We start from the raw sequence: 25,728 nt of genomic DNA, 5'->3' as shown, positions 1-25,728 counted from the left end.
GTTTTCCTTATTTTTAAAGTACCTTAGTGACAACTTTATCTATTACTAGAAAATAACTAGAAGAGAAACTTTGTACTACAAATTATATGAAACATGTAAGTCACCCGGCTTGCTGTAGCGTTTAATAACATTGCATACCCAGAAGCAGCCTGTGGAATAGGAATCGACTAACTGAACCCTATTACACCCCTCCCTTGCTGGGTGTGACACTTGGGCCAGTCTCTCATCTTGGCAGTATCATCCAGCCCCATTGAAGGCAAACAGCAAGCCTCTCTCTTTATCAAGCCCTTGCAGCCTTGAGCAGTCTCACTATGCCTTCAGCCTTTGCTACCAACATGAGGTTCAAATTCTCTATCCTGGCAATTTTTTTGGAGGTGTTAATTATTGTTTTATTTGGGATATTTGTAAGATATGAAAACAACCAGCCCAGCAAAGAGGATAAACTATTACTATATCCATGTAAGTATTATTGTTTGTATAGCAGGTAAGATTTGGAGACGCTGAGGTTGCAATAGTCCTTTGAGTGATTGTGCAGGAATTCAGGCTCATCTGTTAAAATGAATTGTATTGCTGCTTATCAACCCTTCTGTTCAGTTTATTCTATAACTAATGGCACCAGGGGTTGGGCAGGGTATGCAGTTACCACTAACCAGAATTCTAGTTCGAAGGGTTCCACTTGCCGAATCATGGCATTTGGGAAGTTTATAACATACAATTCTTATGCATTTTTGTTTGTTATGCTGTAAAAGTCTGAAGCTATTTTGGGAGGTTCTTTTGCCTGGACAATAATATTGCTGTTTGCCTTCTATTTCTCTCCTCATGAAGAGCTGATCCACGGGAATAAAATAATAGCAAGGACACTTTACAAATGGGGATTGTGTGATTTGCTCACATCAGCTGAGATATTCTTTTCTGAAACTGCAATCTCCAATGTTTATTTTCGACTGAAAGGGCCTTAGTGTGGTAAATGTAGTAGGCATCATTCTTGATGCATTATTTCAACTTGTCTTTTAGTGATTGTTACAGGAAGGACAGAACTATGGGCTCTTTTCATTGATTCCACTCTATTAGTCATGTGCTGTTAATTTGCTGCTCGTATAGTAAATGGTACATTCTCCATGTGGGGGAGCTGGGAAAACAGTACATTATTCAGATGTGAATTGGCCAACATGGAGGGTCAAAGTCAGCTACATGGGGGCAACCCTAATGAAGTCAATGCAGCAGTCACTGGGAGAAAAAATTTTGCCCTGAGCCCTGCGTATTCTCTTTGGAACAGAAATACAGGAGTTTCCGTCCCAGAACAGAGCAATTGTCCTTCTAGTTCAGTCTCCCATCTCTTATTTAAATGTATCTCAAGTGTTTTTAACGAACCCATCACTGATATCTAAGCACCAGGGGCCTGATCCAAAGAGCACTGAAGTCTGAAAGTCTTTCCATTGACTTCAAGGGGCCCATGAAATCTCAGTGCCTGCAGCTAAGAACCTAATCCTGAACTGTACTGAACACAGGACCCAGGGGTGGAAAAAAGTAGCGTTATACCACCTGGTTCCTCTCTCAATTCTCAGGGCTGCCAGGGCCTTGCTTGGACCCTACCATCAATTATGGCAGTTCTGAGGGTGCTCCGCTTTATATAGGCTGGTAACTCACCCCAAAAAATGCTGTTACGTCCACCAGGGATCGCTAGAGTTCAGCAGGGCTCCAGCCATACTTCCTCTCCCTGGCAGGCCCCTGGAATGCTCCATATAATGGGAGGCCTGAAGAAGATAGTGTAGAACCAGGAATCCCCCCATTCTAGGAAGCTTTATGGTCCCATTGCACTTCCAGAATGATCTTTGGGCCAAGACTCTGACCCCTATACCTGATTCTCCACTGCCCAGCTCTTTGTGTAGTCATTTATGCCCGTGCAAAGCACGGATTAAGTGTTGCTATTCAGATATTATATTGTTCAACTCTCACCTTGCACAGGTATAAATGACAGGTACAAGGCTGTGGGGAATCAGACATAGTATCATGTAACACATGTGCTCATATACTATACTATAGAATTGGATTTTAATTGTACACAGATTTAGTATATTATGTAAAAACTCTTGTCTGGATTTTCCATACAAGTTATAAGACTACTCAGCATTATCCTAATGCCTTTCTTCCACGGACCTCTACAAAGAAAAGTGGAAGCAGACCGAGGACAAGCGACTCATGCAAAGTCACACAGAGAGGCAATTGCAGAGTGGGGTGAAAACCCCAATCACCTGACTCCATGCTTCCTCTCCAGTATGTCTCATGGCCAGGGAATGTAACTTCCGATTTGCACACTATCTTGGTCAGAACTTCAAGCAAGCAATGTGTGAAAAGCCTGTAAGCCCTGGGTCTTAGAAGGCTTGTTATTTGTGAAGGAGAAAAGTGCAGTAGAAGAGCACTTCTGCAAACTTAGGGCAATTGTGCCAAGTTGAAAAATATTGTAACCTGCCTTCAGCTAGAACCATAGGGAGTATGGTTATTGTCATTATTAATCATTAGTTTCATCTATCCTTTTGTAGTACCTACAAGGGGGCTTGGCACATCCTAGAAAACACAAAGCAGATAATTTTCTGCCTCAGAGAGCTCACACACGAGGTGAGTTAGTATTGCAGTTAGCCCCTTCTCCCTCCCCCGCCAATATTTATAGGCTAAAAGTATTTGTTGAATCTGGCTTTAAACTTAGATTGTAAGCGCTTCAGGATAGAGACAGAATCTCACTACCTATTTACAGCACCTAGCACAATGGGGCCTTGATATGCTTTAGGGCTTCTAGACTAGTTTAATATAGATATTAATCAGATCTTCTAGTGTGAACTGCTTCACCTATCTGGAATCTCATTGGATCTGTCTCAGGATGTAATGTAGAATAAGATATTGTGGATTTTTAATTAACGTATATATTCAATCGTAAGCCAGTTTGTTTATAGGCAAGTCCCACAAGATGGATAAGTAAAAATGGCAAATTTTTATGACCAATTCATAAGCTGACCCTATAATTCAGGGGTCAGCAAACTTTGGCTCCCGGGCCATTAGGATAAGCCACTGGTGGATCAAGATGGTTTGTTTACCTCGAGCATCTGCAGGCACAGAGGTAAACCTAAGTAAACAAAGTGTCTCGTCCTGCCAGCTGCTTACTCTGACATGCCGGGACAGCAACTAGTGGGGAAATTTGGGGGAGGGGAGTTGGGGGTCAAGGGAGTAACCCCTGTGACCACCTCCCACATGACCGCACCCCTAGCCAGGGACCCCCACACTCTCCCCATCTCATCCCTTCCCACCTTAGCTGGGGCAGGCCAGGTGAGGATGTCTCTGGCTAGGCTGGAGCTGCTCTGGCAGGCTGGGCCGCACATCCGCAGCCTGCTCCGGCAAGCCAGACTGGGCGGCGTGGCCACAGCATGTTCCAGCAGGCTGGGCCGGGCAGCACAGCCACAGCATGCTCCGGTGGGCCAAGCAGCGCAGCCGCATTTTCCAGTGGGCCCGGCTGGGCAGCACGGCCGCAGCGTGCTCTGGCAGGCCAGGCCAGGCAGCCACAGCCTGTTCTGGGGGGCAGGGCCTAGCAGCATGGCTGCAGCCTGCCAGCCCCGGAGCTGCAGCTGCTTTGCAGGCTGACGGGAGAGCAGCGTGGCCAGAAGCGGAGAGGCTCTGGCCCTACCTCTTCCCTTCTGGTTCTTATGGCTGTGCTGTCTCTCCTTGCCCTTCTGTTTGGGGGAGAGGCTGTGTCCCACCTCTCCCTCTCTCTATACATGTTCATAAGCCGACCCCCTTGTCTAATGCTTCCCTTTTTTACTAAAGATTTTGTCTTACAAAACGAGTATATACGGCCTAAACTGAGGGAGCACGTATGGTTCGGTTGGCTCAAACATTCTGTTTTCCTATCGTGTTTGGTTTTATACGTTAAAGTACAGACATGCTCGTTTCTGCAAGTGATGCCACAGAAGTGGAATTTCAGAAGCGATTGGAATGAGGTGACGGTGGAGACTTGTCTAATTGATTTTGGGATGGTGTTCCAAGTGTAAGAGCTTGCAGAGAAGGAGGAGGGGACAAAGGGGCTATCACAGCTGGCATCCTAGATGACATAGAAAGGATGTCTGAGTGGAGGAAGGACATGAAAGCAGAACAGGCCCATGACATTGGCAGAGGCCCCATGACGTAGGGTGTTGAAAACAAGAATAAGAAGTGTAGAAGTCTCCATTGTTCTGAGTGCTATAGAAACTCTTCCTACAGTTCCTAGCAGAACCTTTTTGGCTGGGGGCTGGAGTTAGGGCAGCACAGGACTACATAAAGCTGCCCTGCACCAGGGGAATTTTCCCCCAGCTATTTGCAGCACCTTCATCGCCTCTGTATGCTGTTGAGCAGAGAATAGGTGCCTGACTCTACTTTACAGCCTCTAGGACAGATGCTCAGCAGGTATAAATTCACTTGGCTGTGTTGACACCAGTATTTATGCAACACTGTTCTCTCCTTGGTCTCAGCTGAAGTCACTATTAGTCATTTTACACTCCAGAGAATCTTTACGGGACTGACACATTTCCTGCACGGAGATCAACAGTCATGCAGAGCGACCTGGCAGTGGAACTGCTAAATCAGCATTGGGCCGCACTGGCAGAATTGCATGTGGTGGCTTTGAACAGCACCTGCCTGTCTCACATCTTCCTCAAGATACTGCTTACAAACTCTGCATTTCACAAGCCCCTTAGTATCCCTCCAAAACAGTAGAGGGCCCTGCACATACTCCAGACGAAGTTCTACATGGAAGAAATGGGCCAGAAGTATAGGCTGGTGTGGGTCAGCTTAGCACCATTGACTTTTAGGAGGTGTTGGTCCCTATCAGAGTCTTGATGAAACAGTGGTCCAGCCAAGTCTGGTTTTAAATTATGCAGACCCTGGGCTTACTACACATCCCCAAGGGGAGGAGCCAAGGGAGGGCAGTATTGAGGTGGGATCTGCCCCAGAATCTCACAGACTTGCCAATCATTGCAATGGCCGTGTCTGAACTAGGAAAATGGGAAGTGTTTCAAACACATATTAATTAACACCTTTGAATGAGTAATTTAATTCATAGTCAATATGCTTATTTAACATTAACACATTTTAATGAATAAATTTTAGCAGTGGGGGCAATTAACCATTGGAACAAATTACCCAGGGATGCCGTAGAGTCACCATCACTTGGAATCTTCAAATCAAGACAGAACGTCTTTCTCAAAGGTATCTCAAAAAGTAGCTGTGGCCTGGGGACAGATTCTGGGTGAGTTTCTTTGGTCTACACTACGCAGGAGGTCAGATGAGATGATGATATTGGTTCCTTTAGGCCTTAAAATCTATCAATTGACAAAATTTTAAACAGGGCATTGAACCTAGTGTAGACAAAAGACAGATATGCTTAAAACTTGTTAGCTAGTCTTGGTCAACCTTTAGGAGTGCCTAGGATAAGCACCAACCAGTTAACTTGTTTTTAAACACAATTGTACTTGTCCGTACTAAGGGCTAGGGGGATTTTTTTCAAAAACAGCTACATCCCATTTTCAAAAGAAACTTAGGAGCCTCAATGAAAGGCAGTGTGACGCACCAGGGAGTCTAAGACAGCTTTGAAAATGGTATTTGGACTCTTAAGAAAATACTACCCTAGATCATGTTTAGTGTCATTTTCATTAACACTCAGTAAAACTTTCTAGCATAGACAGAAATGCAGGGCTGAAGGGACCTTACAAAGTCATTAAGTCCAGCCCCCTGCACTGAGGCAGGACCAAGTAAACTTAGACCATCCCTGACAGGTGTTTGTCTAACCTGTTCTTAAAAACCTCCAGTGATGAGAGTTTCACAACCTCCCTTGGAAGTCTATTCCAGAATTTATTGTTAGAACGTTTTTCCTAATATCTAAGCTAAATCTCCCTTGCTGCAGATTAGGCCCATTGCTTCTTGTTCTCCCTTCAGTGGACATGGAAAACAATTGATTGCCATCCTCTTTATAACCATAGGTGTCGACTCCATGGGTGCTTTGGGACTGGAGCACCCATGGGGAAAAAATGGTGGGTGCTCTGCACCCACCGGCAGCTCTCCAACCCGCCTCATCGGCCCAGCTCACCTCCACCTCCTCCTCTGAGCGTGCCGCTGTGTCCTGTTTCTCCCCTCCTCCCTCCCAGCTGTTTCACGGGGCAAACCTGGGAGGGATGGGGGAAGTGGGGGAATGCGGCACGCTTGAGGGGGGAGGTGGGGCTGGGGCGGGGCAGGGATTTGGGGAGGAGTCTAATGGGGTCAGGGAGGGGCAGAGTTAGGGTGGGTTTGTTGGGGCAGGGGTGGAGTCGGGGCGGGGTTGGGGCAGGGCTGGGAGTACGAGCACCCACCAGCGCAGAAAAAAGTTGACACCTGAGTTTATAACAGCCCTTAACATATTTGCAAACTGTTATCTGGTCCCTCCAGTATTCTTTTCTCAAGCCATGGAGTACTGGGATGCTATACATAGACACAATTGATTGTTTAGATTAAACAGACTTCTTTGTTTTGTTTCTGTGGTGAATTAAGCAACAGATTGCAAACAATAGCAAGTAACAGTCTGATAGAACAAACCATAACCTCCACCAGGAGGGGGAAAAATGCTGTTCAGGGCTGTTTTTGTGAGGGACATGATTACTGCCCTAGCTGTTTCTCAGAGAATATACATGGCTAGGTTGAGTGAGAAAAAATAAGTATTCAATTGTGTTGTGATGCAACTGTCACTGCAGTGTATCAAATTCATGTGTGATGTAACTGTTGCAGTCAATGGAGTTATACCAAGGGTTAAATCCGCTCTATCTTCTTACACCCGCAGTGAGTTTGACCAAAAGAAATGAAGAGCTGCATCACAACATGTTCAAATACTTACTTGTAGAGAAGCTTCACGTTCATTTCTGTGGAAGCAGAGCAAATAGGCTGTTTCTGTATAAAAGCCATAATAGATGTTTTCATACAGCTTTTACAGATTTATCCTCTGTAGAGATTTCATGGAATGGCTTTGCAAGGCTCATAACACTTCATAAATTCTGTGCATTGTTTTATAATTACAATTTCAGGCCCTGATCCCACAAACTGTTGGTTGCAGGGATGGAGAATTGACAATAATAAAATATAATAATAATAATTAGTAATATCTGTAGAGCAGCTATAAACTTTTTTTTCCTATTGATTTTGACCCTTGCGTCTCCAAATGAGGGGGAAACAGGAACTGTCACTTCATTTGATTATCTGGGAATATCATTCTGGCATGAATCCAGAACCCATCAATTTACTTTTGTCTCTTTCATTCAAAAGAAAAGGTCAGTGACCATCTGTGCTGGAATCCTTCTAGGCTGTTGTACCCCCTGAATCTGGGGGAAATTATTGTTTTAGTGGTTTGCTCTGAAAGATCCTGGTAATGTCATTTTAACTGAGGGATTAAGATCAGATCAGGGAGGTCTCTGGTGCTGTGTGAGGTGTTTAATTCACTACTAATACTGGCTACCTGGAGGCTGCTGCTAGATTTTCTATAAACAAGTGGGGGATGTTTCTCTAGGCTTGTTATTCAGCTATGGAAGTTTCCAGTGGAGAATGGGCCTGAAACTGTAGCTGCAGAAACACAACCAAGAATATGCAAAGAGTAGGGAGGATGCCTGCTCTGTCCTTGCAGTGGGACATTTTGGAGATGGAAATCAGCTGGAACTGTTTGGCCAAAGCACTTGGTGAAATTCTATGGCCAGTGCTGGGCAGGAGGTCAGACCAGATAATTATAATAAAGGTCCCTTCTGGCCTTAAAAATCTCTGAGCTTAATGTTTTGCCTGTAGGAGGTTAAGGGTGTGCTGCTGAAAAGAGAGAGACTTCAAAAGGATTATGACCTGGAGAAATAGGCTTGATGACGAACTCATTCACACTGAGGCCACAGAAGAGTGCTTATTCCACATGAAGTAAAGCATTTGGATCCTGTGGTTGAGATTTTCAAAGCTAAATTCGAGGGGATTTAACCACACAACTTCCATTGAAACAAATATAAGTCATGTAGTTAAATCTGCCAGCCACCTTAGAAAATAACAACCTGTCACTAGTCCTCAAAGGAAAAGAATCCTCTAGGATTTGCAGGGTCACCCGGGGGACCGGGGGGAAGTGGGGCAATTTTCCCCAGGCCCTGCAGGGGCCCAATGAGCCCTGGCCGAGAATCCCTTCCCTGGCTACTCACCTGGTGGCGGTCCAGGTCTTCGGCAGCACTTTGGTGACAGGTCCTTCAGTGCTGCTGAAGACTCGGAGTGAGTGAAGGACCCACCACCGCTGCAGACTCCGAGCACCGCCTAGTGAGTACAAACACCACAGATGGTGGTGCCTTTTTTTATGTCCGCTCCCCCACTTTGCCCCAGGCACCCTGAATCCTCTGGGCGGCCCTGAGGATTTGTGTGTTTTCCATTGTGGTCCATGCATATGTGTTAATTCTGCCATTTCAGTTTGGTGAAACATTTTATGTGTGAAACTCTATTTGATCTTCTTTCATACTACCCGAGACCATTACCGCAGCCACCCTACCAAGCAGAGAGAATGACCAGAGAACCTGTTCTTTATTTCAAGATGTTCTGAGAAACACAGAATGGATAAATATATTCCATTGGCATAACAATAAAATTCACTATCATGGAATCATATATATACTTTATACTATACACAGCCAGACATTGGGGTCATTTCAACTTGCCTTCTTACAAGGAAGGGAAATGTTTTGCAAGCAAAACAAGATGAACATTTTTTTTTAAATCGCAGTCAAAAATTCAGCTGTAAATCAACGCTCCAAAATGGAAAATCTAAGATTATTGTGTAACCTTTAAAAATAAATAGTAACCACAACCGTGATTGTCAGAAAGGTTTGGGTGCAGTTCTGGGGTGTGGGAGCGGGAGATCCCATACTGATGTCAGGAGAGGATCCTATATTATAAAATAAATCTGAGAATGTCCAGTCTGAAGATAAGGCTTTGCATATAATCTGCATATAGACCCCCTTCCTGTGGTGAGAAGAGTGCAGGTCAGCATCTCTGCCCTATTGACTTCAGTGGGGCTCCCTGGAGGTCTGCCTGTGTGCATTCCATGCAGGATCAGGACCATAATATGACAGTACATATAAAATCCATAGAGCACTTTGATTAGGGACCTCATCTAAGTTGTTTATAAACATTGTTTCATTTTAAGTGTTCACCAATGTAATGTTGACTCGCCTATCTGCAGACAATAAGCAGGCTTCTCACCATATAATGGCTTCGACTGTATTAGATCTCAGTGAATGCACTTTGCGCTCTCTTGTGGCATAAGGTGGTAATGCAGTATAGGTGGTAGTTCTAATAGAAATAGTGTGCAAAATAATACTCTTGGGGAATGGATGTTCAAGCTCGGTATTCCAGTTACAATGTCCACGGTCCCTGTTGTTGCTAGACACCTTTATGTGATTGGGGAGACTGAAAGAATAAGTTATTCCTAGTAATTTTCTGACTAGAAAGTCAAACTCAGGTTGAAACATAAATTATTCATATTCATAAAGGGACTCAGATCTTTTGGGAGCAGAGCAATCCTTGAGAGGTATGTAAGGCACTATAGAAGAGTGAAGGGTTTTTTTGGAGGGAAGGGGGCGCTTGTTTTTTGATTGGTAAATGTCCACATTAATATAATGAATTTAGGCTGCAATTTTTTAATAAAATTTTAAAAATAACATTTTCATTAACTGCAGTACAAAGATCTCATCTTTCAGACAGCAAGAATGTTTGGGTGGCTTCTATCTATATCTTGGCTGTCAGCACTGGTTGGGTGCATAATTCTCTGCCAAGCAGCTAGGTAGGAAAATAATTGCCTATCCTTTGCCCCAAATACCTCCACTTTATCGGCCCATGGTCATTTCAGTCTTTCAGGATGTCCATGTGATGATATTTGTTGGGTTCGGTTTCTTAATGACCTTCCTGAAGAAATATGGATTCAGCAGCGTCAGTATCAATATGCTCATTGCTGCACTTGGTCTCCAGTGGGGTACCCTGATGCAAGGATTTTGGCACATGAAGTATCAAACAATTAATATTGACATCGAAAGGTAAGTGTAACTGGCGTTCCCAGTTAATTTAACACCCAAAATCCCCTGACTGCAATGGCTCATATATATGTGTGTGTGTGTGTCGCGGTTTTAACAGGAGGCATTGCATGCTACCCACCCCGTAATAGCCCAAAGCCTGGTGTTAGGATGCTCACTGAGGAAGGAAGGAGATTTGTATTCAAGTCCCTGATCCAGGAATTCAAACCTCTGTCTTCCACATCCCAGGCAAGTGCCCCAACCATAAGGCCAATGGTTAGAGGAAGACACTTTTCTGAAATTTGCCTTTTTCTGATTTGCTGACAAATTCCAAGTATTTTTTGAGCCAAATATGTTTTCTGAGTTTTGTCCAGGCCAAACTCAAAATCAGTTATTCACCCAGCTCTATTTAACATACTTTTATTCCATTCCAATAACCAGTTAACACTAACCCCCCCCCCCCCACACACACACACACACACACCTACCCAGGCAAATCTATCCCTGATGACAGTGGGAGAAAGGCACATACAGGAGGGGTAGAATTTCAGAGCTGAGCTACACCAATGTAACCCAAGGGAGTTACTCATCTTACGGTTGCCTTTGGAAATATCAGCAATGACAATAACAATTAGATAATAACAATCTTCTTGTGTGTCCTCAATTGCCTTGTTTCATCTGACTTTTTCTTCATGATTTAATTCTGCTTGGCAAGAATGCAGTCTGTGCATGTACGTAACCTTCCTTGGGACCCACTATTTGTCCCACAGCATATGTTGGGCCCCATACTTTGAAAAAGTCGTAAGGAGTTTTTTATGTATAATTAGCAGAACTAATATCTCACTCTTTGAGTATTCTAGCTTTATGGATTGTGTTGATGCAAGTTTGGGGATCCAGTTCATTTCTAGTCAGATTAAACTGGTTTTTGTTTTTATTTTCTTAAATACAGTATGATCAATGCAGACTTCAGTACAGCCACCGTCTTGATTTCATTTGGAGCTCTCCTGGGGAAAACAAGTCCAGTCCAGATGCTGATCATGACCATTCTGGAGATCACCATCTTTTCATGCAATGAACATCTTGTTGTGAACGTACTGAGGGTAGGAAATATACATTTACTGAGGAGGAAAAGCTACTATTTTCTCCATCCGTTATAGCAAACAGTTCTCTGTGAGTGGAAAATTCTATTTCCCATTCTTTTGCTCTGTCATAGGGTGAATCCAATCTCCCTCCTTGTTCTTCTTCACTTCTCCATCTGTCGTCTCCTCTCCGGATATCTCATTGCTTAGCTTCAAACTCAGATACTGCTTCAGTGTGTGTAACACAGCTTTGTCTTCCTCATCTCACTTGCCAGTTCCTCTGTCTTTGTCTTTGCTAACTCCTGGCTACAGCATAACTTGTGACTGCTGAATGCTTCAGAATCCTCTCCTGAAGTCTCTCCTTTGGGTAAAAGGTGATAGTAATATCTTGTATATAATTGACAAATGGCTTTCAAAGAGCAATGAAGAGCAGCTGACTTCTAGGTCTATAGGCATCATTCTGGTTTTCTGCATAAGAGAGCCCAGAGACCTGCTTTGAAAATAATGGCACCATCTAGTTTTGAGAGAAAGTATTGTGCCCAGTATGAAACTTGCTCATCCAGATCTTTGGAGATCTCCTGACTTCTTTTCATTGACTTTAGTTCAGACCTTACTTTGTTCCCAAGAAATCTTTGAGTCATCCATCCCTGACACTAAGTTATGTTTTTCCTCTTGTATCTCCTGTGTCTGTATATATCTGCCCAGCATCTCCTCTAGAACATTGTACTGCCTGGCTAACAGTTGGCAGATAATTCTCACAGCATATAATATATAAGGTAATTTAAAAAAAAAACAGAGATGCAATTCGAGCCACAGAACTCCAATCCAAACCCCATGAATCTGAGGGTGCTCGGATCTGGAGTTTTGATTCACTCACTAGTAAACGAGGAGCAACTTGAAATTTGGGACTGGGATTGTGTGAACCCTCCCAAGTTTTAGGGATGCTGGGGGGCAGAGTTTAGGTTTGGGTCAATCTCTGTTAAACAACAGAACCGTGAAGCAGTGTTAAAGAAGGTAACTAGAGAAGTGCCTTGTTTAAATGGTGAGTAAGAGTTACTGATCCCATTTTAATCTTTACTTGTGTCTTTCTGTAGTAGCCTGAACTTCTAACTCTGGTCTCCACCATGGAAGGAACCCTACTCCTTCCCTGTTCCCAGTATGGATGGTGCCAGTTTTAGGTTCACATTTTTTCCCTGTTGCAGGCCACTGATACTGGAGCATCAATGACAATCCATGCTTTTGGAGCCTATTTTGGATTGGCTGCAGCGCGAGTCTTGTATCGTCCTGGTCTGAAAGAAGGACATAAAAATGAAGAGTCAAGCTACCACTCGGACATGTTTGCCATGATTGGTAAGTAAGAGAAGTGGATTGTCAGAATAATGGGTCAGCTGTTCCTTCCTGCGGCTGATACAGTCTAAATACTAATGTTGCTATGTTAGAGACTTGTGTTTCTCTCTCTCCTTGCAGCACACTTCTTTTTTTCTGCTGCAGATGTGTTTTCAATGCAACCGAAAATGTTTTGGTTTGTCATTGCAAAAAAGAAAACAGAAAAGTTCAGTGATGGTTCATTTTTTGCTAAAAAAATTACTTTAGGGGGAAAAAAGTCAATTTTCTGTTAAAAATAGGTTCAATGGAAAACTATCAACCAGATCTAATTAATGAGTTAACATCATACTAAGTAGGTAAGTACTAGTATGATGCTCATTTTACAGCTAGAGAAACTGAGACAGAAAGATTTTACGGGCCAGATTCTGCCACCTTTATTCATGTTGAGAAGTCTTTCTCTGTGGGTTTCGCTATAAGTTACTCTGGGAGTAACGTCCTACTCAGAGTGACTGAGCATTACAGAATCTTACTCTAAGTGACTTGAGCAGGGCTACACAGTGAGTCTTTGGAAGAACTAGCACCTGACCATTCTGAATTCCTGTCCACGTCACAGGAAGGTAATGGAGCTCACATGGGCTGGGGGGTTTCTTTTGTCTTCTCTTTCATCTCTGGTGTCAAAAGCTTCTGGATAATAGTCCATCATTTTTCCAATCATCTAATCATTTCTTATTGCACTTCCCCATTCTCCTGCTCTTGGCGGGCTTGTTCTGCTGAATGGAATATCTGACATTGAAAACCCTCCTGCGATTTAATGTATTTTTTGCATTCATGCAGGTACCCTTTTCCTTTGGCTGTTTTGGCCCAGTTTTAACTCTGCCATTGCACACCCTGATCTCCAGCAGAGAGCGATCATTAACACTTACTTTTCTATGGCTGCATGCACACTCACAGCCTTTGCCCTCTCAAGCCTGGTCAAACACAGAGGCAAGTTGGATATGGTAAGAGTCACGTCAAAATCCCATGTCTGGCATTAAATCTAGAGTAGAATTACAATGATGGAGGGCTGTCAATGAATGAGCTGGTTCAGAAAATATAAGAACTAGCTGGAGCCTTTGCTCCGAACTCAGACCAAACTAGGACCCTTGTTTATGGTTCAAAAAAATTTAGGGTTGTATTGTGGTGTGTGTGTGTGTGTAAAACCCATACTATTCTGTGCATGTTTCCCCACTCCCTCTAGTGGCTATGATCCATTGAGATTTATGCGTCTGCTGCAGCTCCCAGCTAGGGGACTTAGTCCATTGACTCAAGCTGTAGTACTGAAGGGCCAGGGTTAAAACCCAACTGTTAATCCAACTGGGGTTGGCTACAGGGGTGGGACCACATTGGGGTCAGTAGTAAAGACAGTCCCTCCTCGTGCCTGCTAGGGGTACATACCATCTCCACCAGCAGTCCCTTAGGCAGGAAGGCAGTTGGAGCCTGGGTCCACTCTGCACCATTCTATTCAAGTGTTCCCTCAAGTGATAGTTTGAGTTGGACTCTTTACAGAGCAAAAAATCCCCCCTCAGTTGGCTGGTGTTGGGCACTAGTGGCCTAGGCCAATGCTACTGAAGGAGGGAAGGGGGGCTCAAGGGGGCAAGCCACCTCCTCCACCTCCCTAAAGCTGACCACTGGGCTGAGGGGGTCGCCGGGGTTCAATCCACATTGGAATGAGTTGTGGTCCCTGCTGCTGTCCTAGTAGCTTTGGTGGGGCTGACCTTGAAGAAGTGGATGTTCTTCTCCCCCACAATGTAATAGCTGACGGGAAGGGGGAAGTCAGATCCTGGCTAGTCTCCCAACTACTGTTGCTGTTCACTGTAGTGAGAGGATGTCTTTAAAGGGTATTGGAGTGTGACCTTCCTCAAAGCTGTCCTGCCTGCTGGCTAGGTTGGGAAGATGCATAGGAATTGCCTCTGAAAATTAAGCAGCCTAATTAACTATCTATGCAGCCTCCTCTTTTGCCAATAGATGGATTTAGTGTGGATCCATGGATCTACATATCCAGTCCCTGTGTACAGAAAGGGATCCTACAGAGCAGCGATTGTGCTGTAGAATCAAAACCAGGCCTCTGCTGGTTGTAATTCATTCCTTGACTGCCTCAGTCTGACATCAGTGTATTGGTGATGCACTTTTAAGTTTCACTGATAAATACTTTACAATGTAAATATCACATGTGGAGACAGAGGAGGCTTGTGCTATTAGTCATTCACATACAAACCTGGCCTCCATTCCCAGCTCTCATCTTACTCTTCAAGGTTTTCTGTCCTGCACAGGTTCACATTCAAAATGCCACCTTAGCAGGAGGAGTAGCAGTGGGTTCCTGTTCCGACATGAACATCTATCCATTTGGTGCTATGTTAATCGGTAGTATTGCTGGTGTCATCTCTGTCATCGGGTTCAAGTTCTTGACTGTAAGTATAAAATAAAGTAGAATATGCAGGACGTGATTCTGATCTCTCTTACACTAGCTTCACGGCACTGTAATTTCATTGATTTCACTGGAGTTACTCCTAATTTATTCATAGATTCATAGACTCTAGGACTGGAAGGGACCTCGAGAGGTCAATGAGTCCAGTCCCCTGCCCTCATGGCAGGACCAAATACTGTCTAGACCATCCCTGATAGACATTTATCTAACCTGCTCTTAAATATCTCCAGAGATGGAGATTCCACAACCTCCCTAGGTAATTTATTCCAGTGTTTAACTACCCTGACAGTTAGGAACTTTTTCCTAATGTCTAACCTAAATCTCCCTTGCTGCAGTTTAAGCCCATTGCTTCTTGTTCTATCATTAGAGGCTAAGGTGAACACATTTTCTCCCTCCTCCTGATGACACCCTTTTAGATACCTGAAAACTGCTATCATGTCCCCTCTCAGTCTTCTCTTTTCCAAACTAAATAAACCCAATTCTTTCAGCCTTCCTTCATAGGTCATGTTCTCAAGACCTTTAATCATTCTTGTTCCTCTTCTCTGGACCCTCTCCAATTTCTCCACATCTTTCTTGAGATGCGGTGCCCAGAACTGGACACAATACTCCAGTTGAGGCCTAACCAGCGCAGAGTAGAGCGGAAGAATGACTTCTCGTGTCTTGTTTACAACACACCTGTTAATAAATTTACTAGACAGAAAGATCAGAATCAGGCCTGTATGGACATCGAGACCTAGTCAGAGGGCTACATGGAAGCCAATAGGACTAAAACCTGTTCTTAATTGCTATCCTGAATAAGGATCCCAAACCCTGGGGAGATGAAGGGATTGGGTAGGCATTAGAGGTGGCTGAAACTCAGGATTTTCATTCCATAGGTTTCTAAATGTAATTTCACCAAAATTGATACATTCAGTAGAAAGTTTTGATTTCAGTGAAACAGAATTTTCCAACAGAAAAACATTCCTTTGAAAAATTTTCAGCCAGCTTTAGGTGGCATGTAGATATCACTCAGCCCTCAACCTTCACATCCGTGGCTGAGTTGTTTAGAAGCATCATAGAGCAGCTGTGTTCTGTGCCATAATGCAGATAATATTTGGATTCGCTTCTCCATAATTACTATAACTATGATGGAGAAGTCCTCTGGGTTAGATCAAATCCTTATCTATACATAGGGGACGGCAAATCGGGGCGACCACTCGGGGCCCTGCACTTTGGGGGGCCCCATGGGCTGGTGAATTGGCCAGTGCCACATAGGCAGTGGGTGAACTGCTGGCTGGGGGATCCCCGCCCTTTCCACCTGAGGGAGAGCATGCGACAGCATTACTGCAGCCCCTCCAGCCCCAGAAAGGCAGGTGCTATGGCCCCAAAGCCCTGGAGCCCAGTAGTGCCGCCTCCCCTACCAACCCCCAGTGTGGTCAGTCCCAGAAGTCACCGGTCACTTCTGGCCAGGAAGTCTCATCACTTCCGTCCCAGGCCCCACACCCTACTAGGGATGGCCCTGGAAACATATTTTGATATTTCACGTTCTCCCCCAGTTAATTTGCCTAGCAAAACTGGTCAATGAAACCTGTAGCCCATACCCTGACATGAAAGTGTATTTCTCTCTCCTTTCAGCCATTCTTTTCTTCTAAACTGAAAATTCATGACACGTGTGGTGTCCATAATTTACATGGTTTACCTGGATTACTGGGAGGTCTTGCAAGCATCATTGCCGCTGTGACACAAGTCAAATTGAGGTGAGTGAAAGAAAGAAAGAAAGAAAGAAGGTGGAAGTGAGTCTTCTTTAGTGAAGTTGCATTCTACTTTGTTTTCTTTCCATGTTTTATATGGAGTCTCTTGTTGAAGTATTGGATCTAGAATTACTCGACTATGAACCAAGGCAATTCCCAAGATTGCCTTTATTCCCCTTCACCACTTTAATGGGGGGATCAGACTGACTAAACTGAATCCTCTCCTGTAGCTCTGCATAAGAATTTTGTATAATAGATTTCATACAGTTTATATTAAATATAAAACCCATGGGCCTGGTGTTCTCCTCGCTTATACCTGTTTTACATCCAGTTAACTCTGTAGACTTCCATGTGGTTGCTGCTGATTTACCCTGGTGTAAATGAGAGAGAATCAGGCGCTGTCCTGTTGCAAACTTAAGGTTGCAAGTTGAGTACTAAAAAGTGAGGAAGTGTCTATTCACAGCCTTACCTCTGCCCCTTAGGTCCATGTACATGCAATGACAGTGATCCTGGGTTATCTATTTGCATCTTTGAATCAAGTTTCCAGTGCAAATCCTTTGGATTGAAAATTTGAATCCAAAGTGACATTTTTGGTCGCTATTTTGAACAATCACTTAAAAATTCTGTTTCAAGGAACAGAGAACCCATTTGTTAGAGAATGTGCACAGGAGAAACACAAAAGGAGCATGAACACTGATAGAGTGACTGTAACAATGCGGTTCTGGCAGAACCCAACTGAGAATGCCAGTTCAGGACAAATTGCTTAAAGCAGGGCAGTCACAGCCCAAGGCTGGGGTTTTTCCACCTCTAAGGCAAACCAAACCAGCCAGACAAAGAGGACTTTGGTCTCACTCCACTGGCTAACCACAAGTCACACAAGCAATTCCCTCAGACACTCCAGTTTCCCAGTATCACCACCAGCACCACTCGTCATGGGGATGAATGGTTATGAAAACCAATACCCCAGTAAAAGAAAAAGGGTCTCTCGATCCCAAAGAATCAAACCCCAGACGCAGGTCAATATACAAATCTAATCTCACTCACAAATCACACGGCTGCCAATCCTTTAGAATCTAAAATCTAAAGGTTTATTCATAAAAGGAAAAAGATATAGATGAGAGCTAGAATTGATTAAATGGAATCAATTACATACAGTAATGGCAAAGTTCTTAGTTCAGGCTTGTAGCAGTGATGAAGTAAACTGAAGGTTCAAATCAAGTCTCCGGAGTACATCCCCAGCTGGGATGGGTCATTCAGTCCTTTGTTCAGAGCTTCAGTTTGTAGCAAAGTCCCTCCAGAGGTATGAAGCAGGACTGAAGACAAGATGGAGATGAGGCATCAGCCTTTTATAGTCTTTTCCAGGTGTAAGAACACCTCTCTGTTCTTACTGTGGAAAATTACAGGAAAATGGAGTCTGGAGTCACATGGGCAAGTTCCTGCATACTTTGCTGAGTTACAAGGCATAACTGCCTCCTCTCAATGGGTCAGTTGTATAGCTGATGGTCCTTAATGGGCCATGAAGCAGGCTCAGCAGAGCTAACACTAACTTGTCTAGGATGTCACCCAGAAGCATAGCATAAGTTTGAAGTACAGTATCGAGCCAATATTCGTAACTTAAACTACAAAAATCATACATACGTATAGACACCATAATTATAACCAGCAAACCATAACCTTGTCTTAGACACGTCATTTGACCCCCCGCCTCCTTATACAAGATTCGATGCCACTACAGGACTTTGGTTGCAACCATGTTTTATATGGTCCCAGATTATGTCAATAACATCTCAGTGACCAAACAGGAAGTGTGAAAAATCAGGACGGGGTGGGGGTCAATAGGCACCTATACAAGAAAAAGCCCTAAACAGCGGGACTGTCCCTATAAAATCAGGACATCGGGTCACCCCACCACTATTTATTTTCAGAAGATGCACCTCTGGTTTGATTTCAGACCTTTTTAAATACTGCTTCGATTCTGCAGTTAAAACGTGATTCTTACAGGGGTGCCCAAATGTAAATATATTTTTCCATACCCAAATTGTCCAAAATTAGCAGCTTCTCTGCATAAATACATCACAGCTAATCACATACATGACACACCAGGTATAAGATTCATGGTCTTTGACACCAGAACTATAGGCCTCTGCCAGTGACCTAAAAGAACAGCCTCACTAGTACACAACAGAGCTGTGCAAAATCCAGTGGGTCCTACAAGCCACTTCTTCCACTGTAGTCATATCTTAGGCATTTTCGATGCAATCACACCTGCAAAGCCGAACATACCTAACAATTCAGAGTAAATCTGTCAACGCCCTGATACATATCAGAATCATAATAGCGCCCTAGGCTTGCTTGAATGCATGGTGTATTGAGCTTTGTAACTGATATGATTTTCTGTATACTGCACTTTTAAACCTCTAGAAGCTTTCCTCTCTGCAGTCACTGGCAGCTATTTTGTATTTTATCCTGAATGGTCATAAATCTTGAGATTGGCCTTAAAATAGTGAGATTTTTAAAAACCTGGGGAAGAGGCATTCTTTTTATTTGTCTTCTAGTTTCTGAACCTTTAGGGTGCACTCAGGTCACATTTTCATTCTTTTCTTTTCTTTGCACCCACAAGAGCTAGAAATGTAGGCCTTGTCTACACTACAGGAGGAGATCGATCAAAGTTACACAACTCCAGCTACATGAATAACGTAGATGAAGTTGACGTTCTTAGATCTACTTATGGCGGGGTCCACACTACACTATGTCAACAGGAGATGCTCTCCCGTTGACTCCCCTTGCACTTCTCATTCAGGTGAAGTACAGGAGTCGACAGGAGAGTGATCTGCAGTCAATTTAGCAGGTCTTCACTAGACCCGCTAAATCAACCGCCGATGCATCGATTGCCACACGTCTAACCCCGGTAAGTGTAGACAAACCCTTAGTTTTGTTTTCTAATGACAGAAGAGATTCTCACAAACTCAGCTGAATCTAGGATCCGCAGTCTGAATTGAAAAAACCTACTACTGCAATAAAATCATAATAGTTGACATCACCATACACTGTGCTCCCCTTTTTCTCTCATGGAAACTTTACATGAAAATATAGCATTGCTCTTTTTGCATGGAGGAACTTCAGGCAACCTCTCAACTAGTCTGTGTCACGCTCTGAGTTTGAAACAAAACCCGAAGTGAATAAATTTTACATGGTTTCAATTTTTGTGATGAAAGCACAGCTCTCCTGCAGATGAACTTCCCTAAAAATCACACCCATCCAGTAGGGGATGATGATAAACATGTGTATAAGCTAGCAGAATACCAGCTCTGGAAACTCAGTGGTATTTTAATATTTTGTCATTTGCCTTCTTCTCATTTTCAGGGAGACTGACTCTCCTTCTGCTCCCATGCAGGCTGCTGCCCTGGGTTGTACTGTTGGGATTGCTTTGGTAGGAGGAGCATTTGCAGGTTAGTAAGATGCAAACAGCACCCAAATGCAGGTCAGAAAGGTGCAAACTATAGAGACTTCCTCAGGTAGCACTTTGTGGTGCAAACAATGTCAACCAAAAAACAGACTGATAGCTTTAAAGGCCAGAAGGGACTGCTATGATTATCTAGGCTGACTTCCTACCTTACCCACTGATAAACCTTCAATGAGAATCGCATTGGGAATCTTCTTGTTTTCTTGAAGCTGTTGCCATTGATATATGTCACTTAGCAGTTGGATTATTTATTTTTTTATCCATAATTAAGGAACCTTCAATAAAATAAAAGTTTGGAACAGTGAATAATTTAATAGCTATCTATCTGTTTGCCGGTGGGTGTAAATCAGGTATGTTAAGGAAACAGTTTTAGGCTGGAATGCCTGACCATGTAGCTGGATACACACAGAGAATCTTCGCAGGCATAGGGATCTGATTGTGGAATTGTAATAAAAGCTTCTGGTTTGTTTTCCAGTACATCTGTGGGTGCTCAATAGGAGACACGTAACATATCATCTCCAAACCATCAACACTTCTAAGAAATCTTGCATGGAAATCCAAGAATCAGGCAGCAAGCTTATATGTATATATGATCTTAAAAAAACCAAAAACCTATGCTGTAAAAGAGGTTAAAGTTAAAAAGTGAAGTACTCAGATGTTAGGAAATGGCAGAATTAATTCATTATACTTATATACTTAATTAATGACATGCACTTCCCACTCCATCTGCAATGGGATGGGAAGTATAAGAAGTAGTGGGAGGGTCAGGACAGGAGCTGGGGTGGGTGACAAGGGAGAATAGAAGCAGAGATGGACAGGGACAGGTTGGAGCAGAAGGCTCTGTAGTCTCCCCAGAAGCTGGAATTGAACCCAGAATTCCTGAGTCTCAGGTAGGAACTGTATGGGGATGGACCATGCTCAGTAAATATGAACTCTTAAGAGAAGTTAACTGCCAGCCTCTACTAAACATGTGCATACTGATTGTTTCAAAGGCTTAGAATTTGACCAAATTTCGGCTGATTGTCACAAGCACAGTCAAAGGCACGTCCCTAACACCCGGGCAACCACATGCCAAATTTCAAGTCCTGAAGCACAGAGGTCTAGAACTTCTCAATGAAACAGCTGTAAGAATTTTTTTAACATGAGAGGGAAGGGAATAAACAAATTTTTCCCTAACCTTATTCTCAGAAGTAGTGTGAGCCCTTTTAGCTGATACTTTCCAAAAAAAGATTTAGCCCGAAGCAGACCCTGAGCATGGAAAAGTTCAGTCCAGTTTATGTTTGGGAAAGCTATAAGCAACTGAAATTAGGGTCTTATAATGGAAAGTGTTAACCTGCCCTGCCTAGACTATTGAGTGGCCTGATATTATATAAGGACTGATCCTTTGTGGTGCTGGGTGTTTCTGAAAGGGAGTCAGTACCTCTCCGGAAGTACAAAATCAGAGATGTAGGTAGGGCCATAGGACAAAGGCCATGATTCCTCCTCCAAGGCTCTCTCTTATGCATCTGTTATGGCAGGTTTGAGTATTGTAGTTCACCATATTTTCTCTCCTGCAGGTTTAATTCTAAATTTGCCTTTCTTGGGACAAGCACCTGATGAGAACTGCTACGATGACTCAGTTTACTGGGAGGTAGGATATAACTGCAGAGTAATCAGACCATCAGGAAGTGCAGCTTTCATTGCCTTTTATTAGAAGATTACAACACAATGCAATTCTGTTTTCCTAGTAGGAGAGGGAGGACTCAAATCTTTGTTAAACTGGGGACTCACTTACACATGGGAGCCAGGCTTCAAAAATCTTGCCTAATCTCAGGTTTAGGTTTTCTCAGGCTCGCCTCCAAAATTGCAAGACTTTCAGTGTGACAGCTGTGAAAGTGCATGGAGGAGGAATAGAGAGATGGGCCCTCTATAGGCGGGCTACAAAGGAGACAGTTCTTGAAATCCATTTCATTGCACAGCAGGAGATGATTAATACTCATGGTTTTAAAAACAAACTCTTTTATTTGTTTCATATGATAAAGAGAAACCTTGGGGACAGGGCTGCGGAGCAGAGGGGAGCCAGGAAGAAAATCTCAGGCTTTGCAGTGTAGGTGCAAGGAAGGTCTCATAGTAAAGACACTCTGCTAGGACTCATCAGATCTCAGTTCATTTCCTGGCTCTATCTTTGTAAAGCTGGGGAAGTCATTAACTGCCTGTATACCTCAGTTCCCCATCTGTAAAATGAGGATAATGTGAAAGTCACTTTACTTTTTCTGTCTGGTCTATTTTGATGGTAGGTGCTTCAGGGCAAGGACAGACTCTTACTATGGGTTTGTACAGCACCTAGCGCAATGAGGCCTTGATCTCAATTAAGGCCTCTCAGCGCTGGAATCTGACAAACAACAATAGGCACCAGGTCCTCCCAAGTCAAGAGTACACCAAAGATTACAGTTAGCTTTTAAAGAGAAAGGTTTCGGCACCAGGAAGCTTCTGGCCCCTTAGAAGCTGGCATTGTCTTCAGCCTGTCATGTTCTGGTCATGAGCGTTTGTCAGAGCTAAGGTCTCCAGTAAGTTATATTGTGGGGAGAGGGGAGCATCAGCAAACTCAGATGAAAAATGTGCTGGAAGAAGAGAAATATCTGAATGTTGTGTTTTAGTGTGAGCCTGTAAAGTGCAACATCAGAGGAGGTAAGTGAGGTAAGTTCTGTGTGAAGTAAAGGCATGTCTACACAATGGGCGGTAACACAGCACAGCTGCACTGGCGCCATAGAGTGGATGTTTCTTAGACAGTGGGCAGGGTTTTCCCATCTCCCCGTCCCCGAGTGACAGTAGCTCGGTTGATGGAAGAATTCTTCCATCAGTCTACACCTGTTTACACCATGGGCTATGCTGGCTTAACTACAACATGCAGGGGGTGAATTTTTTACACCCCTGAGCAATGTAGGTAGGTGAATCTCTCTTCTAAAACCAGGCCTAAACTGTTTGTACTGTATGTGAATCATGGCTATTTACTTGGTGAGAGGAGGAGAATGCAGTAATGCGCTGGGAAATACAAACCACTCCAGTGTTAGAAATGCAACTTGGTTGATCCAGTGGCCCAGGGAAGCTTCCTGCCTAAGGGTCAGCTGTGATCAAAAAGGATAGTGTCTGGGATGAATGGCCAGACACATGAGTCCTGTTGAGAGCTCTGTAATTGATTCTGTCTGATCTTGGGGAAATCATGCAACTTAGATTGCAGAAGTTCCAGAAATGTGTGTCCATAATATAAATATTCAACAACAATTAGAGCGAGTGGAAAAGTTTTGTAGTGTTGATGAAAGATTCACAAAGAAACTCAGCATTATTTTAACAATAAATACAGGCCTGCTCACCTCACCACAACAGAATCCTACTAGAACCAGTGCATCTACTTGGATAAAACCATGACACTAATTAGCCCATAACTCTAATAGAGCCTGGTATTTTTATAGGATCTTAAGGAAGTTTGGCATCCAACTCCTGTTGAAGTTCAGTGGGAATTAGGCACCAATCTCCTTTAGGCTTTTTTGAAAATCACAGATGGAGTCTTTATGCTATATAGATGGTTATAGCACATGTTATAAAATACTTCCTTTGGCATGGCTTTGAGTCAGTTCCAGTTTAAAAAGACAGCAAATAACTCATAATTGCTGATTTTAGTACAAGCATACATGGCAGGCTAGGTCATCTTGTTAATAGTGAAATGCATGAGCCAGATCTGGGAACTTCAATACATGATGCCTGATGCAACATCGCAAGCTTTGATCACTGTGGGTGGTATAACAGTCCTTAGTAGACTATGCATGTTTGACAATTGATATAAGTAGAATCACCTCTGTAACTTCTAGGGTAAAAACTGGACAAATATCATGATGTGGCATTAATCTCTTGTCTGGTTTCCATGCTAGGTTCCAGCAGAAGAGAGACAACCTGCTGATCAGTTTAGTGACACTGAGGATCACAGAACAGTCAACATCAATGTGTAGGATGAATTCTCCATCATTAATTCCTGTCCTCGTGGTGCAGTTTCCATTTTCTAATTGAAAGAGACAACATCTAAACATCCTGCACACCACTCATTGTTTTCAGTACGTAAAGGCAAGTGTAGATAGCTGTATTCTTTTTAAAACCCAAACAAACTTTATTTAGAATATCATCACTGACAAATGTGATACACACAATGCAAACGCATTTGAGGATCCTTGATATACATTTTATTTTTCTAACTGATATGCAGTATTCTTTTTATTTTAACCATCCGTCATCACTGAGGTTGTTTTAACATACAGATTTCCTGTCTATGTGTTTCTAATGTGCCTTTTACCCTGGTATCATATTTGACTGCAAAATTTCGGATTTGGGAATGTTTCTTTTTACACATTGAACATACTGAATCACGAAAGACTTACAAACATACCCTTTAACCTACTAGGTGTAATCAATTAAAGTCCGAAGGGGAATCAGTTGGTGTAGGTTATTTAGATTTCCAAAAGGTTTTCCACTAAAATGTCCTTAAATTGCAGCAAGGGCGGTTTAGGTTGGACAGTAAGAAAAACTTCCTAACCATCAAGGTGGTTCAGCACTGGAATAAATTGCCCAGAGAGGTTGCGGAATCTCCATCATTGGAGATTTTTAAGAGCAGATTAGACAAACACCTGTCAGGGATGGTCTAGATAATACTTAGTCCTGCCATGAGTGCAGGGGAGTGGACTAGATGAACTCTCAAGGTCCCTACCAGTCCTATGATTCTGTGAAACCTTCCTTACTTCACTCTGGGTCAAGAGATGAATCCTGCCATAGATTAAAAACTGGATAAGCGATAGGAATCAAAGTATTGGGAATTTATAGCTAATTCTAAGTATGAAAAATGGGTAACAGTGAGATGTCCCAGGCAGCAGTATAATAATCAGGTTGTGCTGCTGGCAGAGCAGGTGCCAGCTCTTTTCAAGACTTCAGGCATTAGCTAAGAACTGACAAACTCATAGCTAGAGACCAGATCATTTCACCTGTATGTTAGTTTTGTTCAAAATAGGTGTTAGTCATATAAGAATGTTTTTAGTGTTTAGACTCTACGAGATGCTTCTAAGTTGCTGCATGTCTGAATCTCACTCATAATGTCTATATTCCAGGCTATAAGAAAATATGTAAATTTTGCTTTGTAACTTTGAAAATGTTTGCTCTGAATTTGTGAACCCCTGCAAGGGAATTTCCCTTCCCCCAGTCCATCCAGAAGAGCTATCAACATTTAAGTGGGCCATTAATTGCCCCATCCACCCATGGAGAAGTACATGCAGAAGGACTTGCCCCATTCCTTTGAATGCTGGAAGAGGGAAATAAAAGTACTGGACATGAAGATTTTTCTTCTCTTTTGCTTTTTTAAAACTCAAAGGGCCAGAGAAACCAAACTGAAGCTGGAGACCCCCAGGACCTTCCTCCTGGGTCCGCCCTGAAAGATACTTTGGATTGACAGATCACTGCAACTCTGTCACTCTTAGGGTATGCAGCTTGCAGTTGTACAGCACTGGGAGTTAAACCTGTCTTCGTACAGCTAAGTACGGAAAGTGCTGCAGTCTGTCCACACTGACAGCTACCAGCGCACTGTCGTGGC

At 43.2% G+C, this 25,728-nt stretch overlaps 1 protein-coding gene across 1 annotated transcript; it reads left to right on the top strand.

The window, feature by feature from the left end:
- Positions 1-249: 249 nt before the first annotated feature.
- RHAG (Rh associated glycoprotein) lies at positions 250-25,473 on the top strand. The gene is made up of 10 exons (XM_050948881.1): positions 250-459; positions 9,902-10,085; positions 11,011-11,161; positions 12,343-12,490; positions 13,301-13,464; positions 14,776-14,913; positions 16,545-16,666; positions 20,024-20,109; positions 21,680-21,753; positions 24,029-25,473. Exons 1-10 carry the CDS (start codon positions 312-314, stop codon positions 24,104-24,106), a joined length of 1,293 nt encoding a protein of 430 aa, XP_050804838.1. The 5' UTR covers positions 250-311; the 3' UTR covers positions 24,107-25,473.
- Positions 25,474-25,728: the final 255 nt, after the last annotated feature.

Source organism: Gopherus flavomarginatus, chromosome 4 (genome assembly GCF_025201925.1).
Source record: "Gopherus flavomarginatus isolate rGopFla2 chromosome 4, rGopFla2.mat.asm, whole genome shotgun sequence".
NCBI classification, from domain to species: Eukaryota; Metazoa; Chordata; order Testudines; family Testudinidae; genus Gopherus; species Gopherus flavomarginatus.
The sequence above is the reverse complement of the archived record's forward strand: the minus strand, read 5'-3'. Positions and strand labels throughout refer to the sequence as shown.

What these genes read in the sequence shown, in the direction of transcription:
- RHAG (XM_050948881.1), top strand. Translation starts at nt 312, where the DNA reads ATGCCTTCAGCCTTTGCTACCAACATGAGGTTCAAATTCTCTATCCTG. An exon ending in TTGTTGTGAACGTACTGAGG is followed by an intron (nt 11,162 to 12,342) that starts GTAGGAAATATA and finishes TCCCTGTTGCAG; the next exon opens with GCCACTGATACTGGAGCATC. An exon ending in ACAGAGGCAAGTTGGATATG is followed by an intron (nt 13,465 to 14,775) that starts GTAAGAGTCACG and finishes TGTCCTGCACAG; the next exon opens with GTTCACATTCAAAATGCCAC.